General features: G+C 51.2%; 1 protein-coding gene across 1 annotated transcript in view; it reads right to left on the bottom strand.

Annotated features, from left to right (window-relative positions):
- Nucleotides 1–12082, bottom strand: part of GLP1R (glucagon like peptide 1 receptor) — a 42018-nt gene that overhangs the window by 21620 nt on the left and 8316 nt on the right. Inside the window, exons 3-5 of the mRNA XM_003897563.5 lie at nt 11542–11649; nt 3672–3790; nt 3202–3308 (exon numbers count right to left, since the gene is read on the bottom strand). Coding sequence (XP_003897612.1) covers nt 3202–3308; nt 3672–3790; nt 11542–11649 — 334 coding nt within the window. The remainder of the gene's footprint in view (nt 1–3201; nt 3309–3671; nt 3791–11541; nt 11650–12082) is intronic.

Raw genomic sequence — 12082 nt, 5'->3', positions numbered from 1 at the left:
AGCTGTGAAACAAATACCTAAAAATGTAGAAGTAGCTGTGGAATTGGGTGGTGGGCTGGAAAAAAGTCTATATTTCCACAAATGGGCCATACAAGGTGATTCTGGTGAGAGCTCAGAAGAAGATGAGAGCTATATAGAAAATTTCTATCTTTGTAGAGATTATCTAAGTGGTTGTGAACATAATAATGGTAGAAATATGAACAGTAAAGGCCATTCTGACGAGGTCTGAGATAGAAATGAGGAGCATTGCATTAGAAACTGGAGGAAAGGCCATCTTTGTTATAAAGTGGTAAAGAATTTGGCTGAACTGTGTCTATATCCAAGTGTTTTGTGGGAGAAAAGACTTTCGAGCAATGAAAGAGAATATTTGGTGGAAGAAATCTCTAAGCAAAGTGTTGAGGGTACAGCATGGCTTCTCTTGACTGCTTATAGCAAAATGTGGGAGGAGAGAAATGAAAGATGAAATTTATAATCAAAAGAGAAGAAGAACTTAACGATTTGGAAAATTCTCAGTCTGGTCATGTTGTAAAGAATGCAAAAGCATGTTCAGGAGACAATGCCAAGGATGTGGCCAAGTGAACATTTAATAAGCTTAGTATGGATAGAGGAAAGGCAGGTGCCATTCATCCAGAAAGTGGAAGAATGACCCTGAATGCATTTCAGAGATCTTTAGGCACAGATGTCAGGGTCTTGAGAGCAGAACAGTTTTGGGGGAGGAGCCCTGGACAATGTGAGACATTGGAACTCACTGCCCAGGGCCACCTCCTGTCTCTGCTCCCTACACTGGGGTGCAGTGCTCCTTGGCCACCCTAGCTGTGGCTCAAGTGGGCCCAGGTATAACTCAGGCCATCCCTCTGGAGGACATAGCAGTAAACCTTGGCAGTGCCCATGTGGTGCTAACTCTACACACACAGAGTGCAAGAGCTATAGGGAACATAGCTGCTTCTTTGAAATCCAGGAAGACCTAGATTTCAAAGGATATCCTGGAGAGCCTCAGGGCCTGGGCAGAGTGGAGATTTCTAATAAATCTATAGTAGTTAAGGCACAGGGGCGGGGCCGCTACAGAGAGTCCTGACTAGGGCAATGACTAGCAGAGTCATGGGGGACAAGATTCTCTCCCAAGACCCCAGACTGGTAGAGCCACCAGCACACAACTCCAGCCTGAGAGAGCTGCCACATGAGCTGAATCCAGCAAAGCTGTGGGAGTGGGGCTTCGGGGAGACTTGGGGACTCAACTCCCACCTCTATATCAGGAAGGCAGGACACTGAATCAAAGAAGATTATTCTCAAGCTTTAAGATTTGATCTTGTTTGTCCTGTTAAGTCTGGATTTACTTGGGACCAGTTACCCCTTTCTTCCTATTTCTCCCTTTTTTGATTTTAATTTTAATTCTTTATTTTGTTTCAGATAAAAAATAAACAATTGTATTTATTTAATGGTCTCTTACGTTGCTCAGGCTGGTCTCCAATCTCTAGCCTCAAGCAGGCTTTCCACCTTAGCCTCTCAATTAGCTAGGATTACAGGCATGAGCCACCACACCCAACCCTTATTGCTCCCTTTTGAAATGAGAATGTCCATCCTATGAAATAAGAATGCCTGCCCCACCATTTCATTTTGGAAGCACATAACTTCGGTGATTTCATAAGTTCACAGCTAGAGAGAAATTTCCTTCAGGAGGAATCATCCCTTGAGTCTCACCCGTACCTGGTTTAAATGATATTTAGATGAGACTTTGGACTTAGACTTTACAGTTAATGCTGGGATGAACTAAGACTTTGGGGCCATTGGGATTAAATGAATGCATTTTGTATGTGAGAAGGACAGGAATTGGGGGGCCAGGGGCAGAATGCTATGGTTTGAATGTTGTGTCACTCCAAAATTCATGTTGAAACTTAGTCCCCAAGGCAATAGTATGAAAAGGTGAGGCCTTTAGGTGATTCGGTTGATGAAGGCTCTGCCCTCACGAATGGGATTAGTACCTTATCAAAGAGACTTGAGGGTGTTTATGAGAGTTTTTCACCCATTTGCCCTTCTGCCATGTGAGGACACAGTGAGAAGGTGTCATCTTGGAAAGACAGGATAAGCACTTACTAGACATGGAATCTGCTGGTGCCTTGATCTTGGACTTCACAGCCTTCAGAACCGTGAGGAATATATTTCTGTTATTTAGAAATTACCCAGTCTAAGGTATTTTGCTATAGCAGCAGGAAAAGACTAAGACAAATATGCTCAACACACCATTAAAAATACACAGAACCTTGCTATGTATTTCTATAGCTACTCACAAATGTGGTAAAAGTACAAGGAAATGTTTGGGAATTCAAAGAGGCACATTCAGGGCTTACCTCTGAGGGGCGTAGGGCAGGGAGAGGGATGTGATCAGAGAGGATTGCCCAGAGAAGTGTAACTATGAGATATGTTATTTCTTAGGCTGGATGGTGTATGCATGAGTGATCATAATATCAGTCATTGCATTTTTGAATCGCTGGAATAATTCGTAATAAAAGAGGAGAATATTCATTGAGTGAATGCATTTATTGAGCACCATGTGCCCAGGACTGTGCCAGGTGCCTTGAAGGTGGGAGGGGGAATGCCACCTCTCCTGCTCTTGCTGCCTGGTGTCCTGAGGTCTCATTGTCTCAGAATCCCTCCCTTCTTTGAACCCAGTCCCCCAGGCCCACCTCCACCAAGTACAGAGGAGTGGGAAGAACCTGATACTCTGTTCCCAGTTCCTAGTTTGGAAGGAACGTCTCATCTAGGTTAGACCTAAGGAGGAACTTTTCCACTGGGGCTGAAAAGCCCCAAAGGGAGGAGGATCTCTAGTCCCCAAGATCTTTTCTAAAATCATACTGACTTCTGGATTATTAAAGTTCCATATGTTCATTGGAGAAGATCTCCTGGGATTTTCTGTAATCCCATCACCAACGGTTAAGGTTTTGAGGTTGGTGGTGCATGTGTGGTATTTTTGTTCTTTTTTGCAGTACATATGCACACATTTACATAGTGGAGACTAGACTAAGAACACAGTATCATATCCTGTGTTTTCAACCTCATATTCTAAGGTCAGGGCTCTCTAGAGAGCTCTTAAGGGAAGGAAGAATGTGCTGCGCTGTTGCTTTGATTTGGTGTTGGGCTGCTTCATTCCTCTATCTGGGGGAGTTAGGATGAAGCGGCCCCCTCCTGGGGTCCGGGCTACCTTACCTGAAGCCAAGGAGGATCGCAGAGGCGATAACCAGAGCAGAGAAGGAGAGTGCGTAGCCCACCGTGTAGATGATGTAGAGGGACAGGAGCTGCTCCTCCGGGGGGCTCTGTGGCACACAGGGGACATAAGTGTACATGGGCAGCCCATGGCCCTCTTCCCACAACCTTCCTTCCCATGGGACAGAGGCAGAGTTGGAGCCCCAAGTCAGGACTCACCAGGGATACCGGGACCAAGAAAGAGAATAACCGTAACCTATGGCGATGGTTCTTGGATATCTCGGGCCCCGTTCCAAGGCCAGAGAGGTGAATACACACCACCTTTGTCCAGAAAGCATGGTGTACAAAGCCCCCAGAGGCAAGGGGATAGATGAAATGACCGCAGATGCCCCCACCAAAGCCAAGGGGTTTTGCTCCAGTGAAGCCAAGACACGGCTCCCCGCCCCCTGGCTCAGAACCCCGCCTCAACTCACTCTCTCCCCTCGCTTGGACTCCTCACACTCCGACAAGTCCCTCCAGGGCAGGCTGGAGTTGTCCTTCTGCAGCCAGAGGCCTTCAGCTGTGCAGAACCGGTACACGTGGCCCTGCGGCACTGGGGTGGGGAGACCTGGCCCTGAGCCTCAGCCCAGAATAGGGCAGCCTGCCCAGTGCTAGATGCCCCCCTTCCTCCCCAAACCTGAGGGCTATCCCTGCTTCCCCAGAATGGACCACTCTGAGTTAGTGACATCCTTTTCCCTTCTTTACACAGACACACACACACACACATACACAGAGACCTGGACCTTCCTCTCCTGTCATATACCCTGTTGGTCCAGGGACAAGATGGGGTCACCACGGTAGGGGCTCCTCAGCTCCACCCTCAGCCCTGCCTCTCAGCCACCCTAGGACACAGTTTAATGAATTCATGCCTTTGAGATGAGACGAGTTTAGCTCACATCCGTGTCCCTGCCTTCAGCCTCAAATCACACTACTGACAAGGTCTGGCACCAACCAGCAGCAGTCACTCGCTATTTCTGATTTTCAGGACTCAGCACCCACCTCCCGCCCACACTCCTTGGGGAGAGCAGACCCTGGGAACAAGGTTAACACTGAGTTCCCAAGAGAAGGGAAGGGAGGCAGAGCACCAATCTGAGAGAGAGAGAGAGAGAGACACAGCACTGCCCATAAGAAGTCCTAATCTGATGGAGGAGACACAGACCTACCTTTTAGACCTCCGGGTCTAAAAGGAGTACACAGCCTCATGGATATATGCAGCCTTGGCCTTTGGAGATCCCCCATAGAAAAGGGGAAGACCCAGCTCCTACCTTCATGTAGACTCTAATTATATGTTGGAAATGGAGATAGCCCTTGGAGAGAGGGAAGGATCCAGCCCCTGTCCTCAGGGAACTCCCCTGTCTGAGGATGGTGGCACCATCCCTGGCTTCAGAGAATCAAGACTCACACACAAAAAAAACAAAAAAGACCTCAGAAAGGAACAGCATAGATGGAAACTAACAGAGATCAAACACAGGCCCTGCAGAAGCAGCAGAGGCTGTCCCCCGCCATGCCCCATGTCCACCTACCAGGGAGATGGCTGACCTGTGGCCTCAGGTTTGATGTGAGGCTGATAGAGGCCACTGCTTATTTGCATCCAGGAGGAAATGCCTCATTCCTAGCCTCCCTGCAGGGGAACTTAAGTTTGACACCAGGGCCAATGAACTTGGGACAAAGGGCACAGTGAGAGGGTGTGGGGGACATTGACCTGTAGGGAGCACAGGGGGACCAAGAAGGGAAGCTGCAGGCGGGACGAACTTTAAAAGAGTTCAACATTCTAAAAGTCTAGAAGATTTTTTAAAGACCAGCTTTCCCAGCTGTGGGAGGAAGGAGGGAATGAGGGACAGAGAAGGGAGAAGACACCAGAGGCCCACTGAGGGTAGTGACTGGTCAGTGTTCATGTGGAGAGACAGCAGTCAAAACTGGGTCTTGGCTGGGCGTGGTGGCTCATGCCTGTAATCCTAGCACTTTGGGAGGCTGAGGCAGGTGGATTGCCTGAGCTCTAGAGTTCGAGACCAGCCTGGGCAACACGGCGAAACCCCATCTCTACTAAAAATACTAAAAATTAGCTGGGTATGGTGGTGCACTCCTGTAGTCCCAGATACTCAGGAAGCCGAGGCACAAAAATCACTTGAACTTGGGAGGCAGAGGTTGTAGGGTTGTAGTGAGTTAAGATCGAGCCACTGCACTCCAGCCTGGGCAACAGAGTGAGACTCTGTCTCAAAAAAAAAAAAAAAAAAAAAGAACTGGGTCTCCTGAGAAGAGGCTTTATTAAAGAGTGGGGGTGTGTGGGTGTGTGTGTGTGTGTGTGTGTGTGACATAGGGACTGTGGCAGCCCCAGGGCCTGACCCTCAGGGGTGCAGGACAGGGGCAACCATCTAGTCTGGGGGTTCTATTTTTCGCCCCAGCAAAAAATGTGGCAGGGACAACTTTACTGCAGAGTCCGATGACAGCCCTCTTACAGCACTGTCAGCAAGGCCTGCCAATGGACCTTGCCCTTCCCTAACCCTGATGCCAGACACCAGGACAGCCTCCCTGCTCTTTCTTCTCCTCCTTCCCAGCTCCTTTCCCAGACAAACCCTGAACCAGGTCCCTCTTCAAGACACAGACATTATCTGGTGACCCAGTGGGGCGAGTCAGCTTGCGGCATGACTCCTTCTGGAAGAACCTGCATTTTAAAAGACACTTCACCTGGGAGAAAAACAAAAACCTGAAAATCTAATGGTGAAACTGACAGCAGTGGGAACGATGGCGTTCCAATACCCTTCAAAAGCATTTATGAACAAAATCAGCTGTATCCCCAACGGCAGAGAAGGGGAGGCACATGGTCTGATTTTAGCAATGTAAAGGGCCCCTCTCAAGCCCCCAGATGCCTCTCTTATCTGCTGCATGGATGCCTGAGATTCTTCACTGGGGCCAAGTCTTCCGACATGAGGAAAAATCAGTGTTCTCCTGTAAATACCCCCAAAAGCAGTGATGGGAACCTGAGCTGACTCCATGCAGAATGAGATGGTGTCAGAGCCTGCTCTAGCACCCTGCTTTGGTGGGAGGAAATGGGGAGAAAGGAAGAAGGCTGAGGGGCTAGGGAAAAGAAGACACAGCCATGGAACCGCTGGCACACAAAACATCTAAAGACCCATATACCTAGGACTCAGTCTGCAACCATATGATGATAGTAAGAACCACTTCCCACAGCTGGCACAGGACCTGGCATACAGTAGGCACTGCCTTGTTGCAGGTTCCCTCACAACATGCTCCTTATACGCTCTTTCCGTAGACTGTGCCTTCACAGAACCAGTTTTTGAACACCTACTGTACACCTGACACCTTTGGACATTATAACCACCTTTCAAGGTAGGAATGGTTAGTCCCATTTTACAGATGAAGAAACTGAGCCTCTGAGTAGCCATGTGACTTTCCTAAGATCATCAACTAGAAAGTAGCAGAGTCAAGACTAAAATCCCCCAGCTCTTTGCCTCCAGAGGCCTAAAGTTAGCGGCCAAACTTGCTGTTAATAGGAAAGAACGTGGCATGTGCCATTCTCCTCTGCCCTTCCTCTGGGCTCAGATTTCTCAACATTCAGTCTCCTGCCAGCAGGCCCTCTTGCCAGTGCAGACCCCCGGCAGCTGCACCATTCCTGTGCCCTCTGTTCAGAGCCAGGTGGGAGGGTGGGGAGGTGGTGTGCACAGATGTGTGCATTACCGGCACAGAGTCAAAGGATCGCTGTGTCCCTCGCTCAGCAAGCCTGTGCAAGTGCATCTGTCAATTACCCTTCATTAGCATCAAATATTAAAAGCCAGGCTGGTTCCTGGCTGGGCCCATGATCCCCAGACGCCCATCTTGGCTGGAGGTGGGGTGGGTCAGGGCATAGCCCTACTTATCAGCCCGGCTTTATCTGGCTTGGGAGGAGCTGGTAAAACACAGCCAGGGATTTGGCTCAAGGGTTGTCAACACAGGGAGGCAGCCCGGCAGCCACATGCCAGGAGGCCCAGGGATATTTCATTAAGCCAGACCCTGCTGCTGGAAATAAAACCCCCAATTAAACACTTCTCCTCCCGGAAGCTGATGCGGCGCCTGTAATCAAGCTAACAGCCGCCCTTCCACGTGGGTGCTGGCACTCAGGGCCATGGAGAGCTGCTCATGAATCCATTAGCTCCTGCACCCTGGCAACGACGTGGCCAGCAAGGACTACTGGGCCCCATTTTACAGATGCAGAAGCTGAGACTCAGAGAGGCCAGGCACAGGACCTCCCCAAGGGAGTGAGATGAGGGTCAAAGGCCAGGCTCGAAATGAAGGCATCAGCTCGGGGCCAGGGTGAAGGGTACTGTAGAGCATCAGGGCTTAGGAGAAGGAGCTCAGGTTCTGAACAACACAGACCCAAGTTCAAATCCTGGTTCTGCCTTCAACCAGCTGTGGGACGTTGGGCATGTCCCTTCACAGCCTCAGGCCTCAGTTTCTTTATCTGTAAAATGGGAAGCATTATGACTTCCCAGAAGATAAAACATGTGAAGTGCCCAGTACATAGTAGACCTTTGAAACATCCTCCCCGACGCCGGTTTCTTGAAGGGGCACTTCTTCACTAAGACTGGAGATGGAGCTTGTGGCACCACTTCAGCCAGAACTCCTCTGGGGACAAGCTTGGGCCCAGTCTCCGCTTGGCAACCCCAGGCTGTTGTAAAAGCCCCCAGGCTCGACATTACTCAGGGGAGGCACCTGCCAGAGTTTCCAAGAACTGTGAGTTACAGGTTATTTTTAAAGCATTTTATGACTCTCATATAATTAGAACTAAGCTAACAAACAGGTAGGGATCAGGAGGGGGTGTAGCTAATGAGGCCGGAATGATTTGTAACCAGCAGATCAGCTATTTATGGGCAAGCGAGGCTGCTGAAGGGTCCTCGGGCGGCCAACAGGCTCTCTGAAGCCACTTCAGCCTTCTCCTCCAGGTCTCGTTTGCGCCAGTCATTTCCTTTGAACATCTTCTGTCTTTGACTCATCTGCTCCTGCTCTCTCTGCACGATCCTGAGTCCCAAGTTCTCAATTAGAGGGGTCAGAATTCAAGGGCTTGGCTGGCTTCTCCAGGACACCGTGTAGTTCCGAGGCCAGTAGCCTGGCCCCATGTCCAAGGTGCTGCCTGGAACCCTTGCTCCTTGGAGGAGCTTCCTTTTCCCTTCCGCATCTGCCTGTTCTTTCAGGTCTGGCCCCAGTCCCACCTGTCCCTGGAAGACTTCCTAATGCCGCCACACTCTTGGCAGAAGGGGTGGCTCTGGCCTCCCTCAGTACCACTGCTTGGGCTGCTGAGCCCACCTTCAGCTCCACGGAGGGGGGTTACCCCTTCTCCCCAGCACACACACTCACACACCTCTAAGGTCTCAGTGGCATCCCTAGCTCCTAACATGACCCAGCTCAAGGATCTGGTGATTGTTTTGACTTTTGCTTCTTCTCAGATCACCCACTCCTCTGCTCCATTCTGAACTCTAGAAGCCTGAGCCATGGGACAGCACCCCTTGGCTTCCCTAGCCTCTGCTGGGTTGGGCCGGTGGGAGGCATTGGCAGAAGATGGAAGGGCAGTGGGAGGGAGAGAGATGCTGGGTGTTCTCCCCTGCTCCCTCCCTGCCTTGATTTGAGGTCTGCCAGTGACTTTGCCCCTCTGTGGCCACAGCCCTGCTGGTGGCTTCTCCATTGTAGCCCAGCTGTCATGGGGACCCCCAGCCCCATTCTTGTCCCTTACTTCTCAGGTCTAGGGGTGCTCTAGCTTTCCATTGTTGTAGTCCCTGGTGCTTTATATGCCTTATTGGTCCCTTTACCTTGCCCAGCCTCTGAAAAGGACCCTGTCCCACATTAAATTCTCTCCAAATTGCCAACTGAGCATGTTTTCTGCCAGGACCCCCTTCCTTCTCCCTGACACCAGGGCACACTGTGACGTTTCTCCACAGGCTACTCCCTTGATCAGCCCAAGAAAGCTCCAGAACTGTCCCCTTCTTCAGAACTGCTCCCACACACCTGGGTGGGGGTCAGGGAAGCCCCCGCTGCCAACCTTTGCCAAGGAAAGCTCCAGGAGAGGCCACAGACAGCAATTATGCAGCTTGAGCCTGTGGCAGGTGTCTCTGTGCGTCCCTAACTCAGGGAGTGGGGAGAGGGAGGCAGAGTCGGTGATTCCGAGTGTCAAAAAAGGGAGCAAATTAGCCTGGCGAGTGGCGGGGGGAGGGGGTGGGGGAAAGGCTGGCAGGGGGCCTGTGCCGTGGCCGTTATCTTCATGGAGAAAGCAATAAAACCATGTACACTCATAAATGGGCACCACCAGGACCTATTTCCTGCTCAAATAAAATTAAAGGTGATGGATGGAGCTGCAAGCGGCAGGCAGAGCTGGGGGTGGCTTAGTGCTGAGTGATGGGCCCTGTCCTACGCCTGGCTCCCTGGGGTCTAGAAGCCCGGCAGACGCTGGCCAAGCTGCCAGTCTCAAATCTATGGGAGGCAGAGAAAGCGTGTGTATTGCAGGAAGTCAGGGAGGTATGTAGGGAGGTGGGAAAAATTAACAGCTACCATTTCTCAAGACCCTGTGGTCCTCCCCACACCCATGCCACTTGGCTCTATCCCATCTCCCAGATGAGTCAAGCAAGGCACAGAGAGGTCTGGCAACTTGCTCCTGCTCACACAGCTAGTCAGCAGAACCACCAGATTGCAGAGTTCATAGGAGAGGGCAGGCAGCTCATCCCTGTCCCTAGAGGTGTGCCCAGACAGCAGAGGGCATCCAGACCACTCACCTGTCTCCAGGCCAGAGCCACCTGCAAGGGCACCCCCCAACCCTCCACCAGGGAAGCCTTTGGTGCAGCAGTTAGCCACACTGACTCTAAACCAAGCTTCTGGGTCACCCACTAATGGCTGTGTGAGCTTGCAAAAGTCACTGAGCACCTCTGTGCCTTAGTTTCCTCATCTGAAAATGGGAGGATAATCAGAGTACTTGCCTCAGAGGGTTGTGAGGATGGAAAGAGTGTAGCGTGGAAAGTGCCTCCAACAGGCAGTATTGGAGAAGGCAGGCCACTGATGGGCCCAGGCTCCCGCCTCCTTCTAGGCCCAGGCTCTCCCTGCCCCTTGGGGAGAGGTGAGGGTGGACAAGGAGACAGCACTTTTAGGAGACCTGCCTGGGCCTCATCTGACTTCAGTCCTACGTGCCAAGGTGAAGTTTACATTGGGCCCCACCAGGCCACCTCCTCCAGGAAGACTCCTGGCTTCCCCACAGCATAACCTCATGCCCGCACTTGCTCCTGTTGCTGCTTGGGCTCCGGCCCCTTCAAGGTGTGATGATAAGAGCATGAATTGGATTCAAATCCTGGCTCTACCATTGACCATGTCATTTGGAACAAGTCACTTAAACTTTTTGTGCTTCAGTTTCATCTGTACAGCAGGCAGAACCACAGGGTAGTTATAAAGCCCTGCTTTTAGGGCAGGACTTGGCACACAGTATGTACTCAATAAATATTGGCGAGGATGATGATGATGATGGTGATGATGATGATGACAGGGAAATATCTTTTCTCCCCTTTTGGAGACTGGGAGCTCCTTGCCACGAGGGTGCTTGTCTCCTGTTATCTCCCATGGTGCCTGGATGAAACTGGGCTCAGTAAGGGAGGCTGGGTAAGATAGGGGGGCACATTAACTAACCCTCCGGTCAAGGATCCTCTTGCAGCCTCTGCAAATCTCTGTACCCCCAATGACCTCCCCACCTACCCAGTCACACCTTTCCCAGTACAGGGTCCCCCTCGCAGGCAGGAGTGAGCTGAGGAGGGCTGAGTCTGATGGAGTTGGTTACCCCACCAATGCCCTGATCACTCCTCCCAGTGAACCCCTAGAGAGTGAGGAGATAGCTAAATGTCACTAACAGCTATGGGCCACCTGCAGACACATATCATACATACATGTATACACACAGCAGACACCCTGGATAGCTTCCCTCCCCGCAGGGGTCTGTCCCCACCTAGCTCCTTTCCTGACTACTGGATTGGAGGGGGTCGCGTTTTTCTTCAGACACTTACTTTCCCTTCCCCACACACCTGCCAGCACTGGCCTGGCGCCCAGACTCAGGTGGCATCTCAGGCCATCGTGAAACTTATCACTGCTGGCCACTCCCCTCACCCCAGGAAAGGCAGGCAGACCACTCACTAGGAGGCCTAAAGACATTCTGGGTGGGGAGGGCTGTGTCTCAGAGGAAAGGAAGCAGTGCCTCGACCCCAGCCTCCTGGATATAGGGGAAGGTGGGGGAGGGGCTCACCACTGCCGACCCAGGGCAGGTACCAGGTGGGGGAGGGGGCTCACCACTGCTGGCCCAGGGCAGGTACCAGGGGCAGCTGACATTCACGAAGGAGCCTGGCTCCCCATCTGGCCAGCAGGCATATTCATCGAAGGTCCGGTTGCAGAACAAGTCTGGGAACAGAGAGAACAGTCTCTGAGTCCCTGCTTGTGACTGGCCATGGTACTTTCCTTCCCTTCCCCAAGACCCCTCCCCTCCTCAGAGGCTGCATGCCACTAACCTCTGCTGAACACTTACTGTATGCCAAGCACTTTCCCCACCCAGCAAGAGCCAAGCAGGGGCACTTGCCACTTATCAGTGGCAGGATCTTGAGCAAGTAACTGAATGTCTGTTTCCTGATCTGTAAAACAGGAGTATTTCCAGCCCCATAGGGCTTTGTGGGATCGAGACTGTGTGCTACATAGATAATGAAACATAGTACATGCTCAACGAACAATCACTACAGGCCTATTCTTAAATTGCACTTCACAGATCAGAGGGAAATGTTAGCTCACCTTCCCTCTGATCTCACCTAAGATAACCTTCTTTAGGTCATGTGTTATAATT

The sequence above is a fragment of the Papio anubis genome, chromosome 6, assembly GCF_008728515.1.
Source record: "Papio anubis isolate 15944 chromosome 6, Panubis1.0, whole genome shotgun sequence".
Classification (NCBI taxonomy): Eukaryota; Metazoa; Chordata; class Mammalia; order Primates; family Cercopithecidae; genus Papio; species Papio anubis.
Note: the sequence above shows the minus strand (reverse complement) of the source record. Positions and strands in the feature narration are given on the sequence as shown.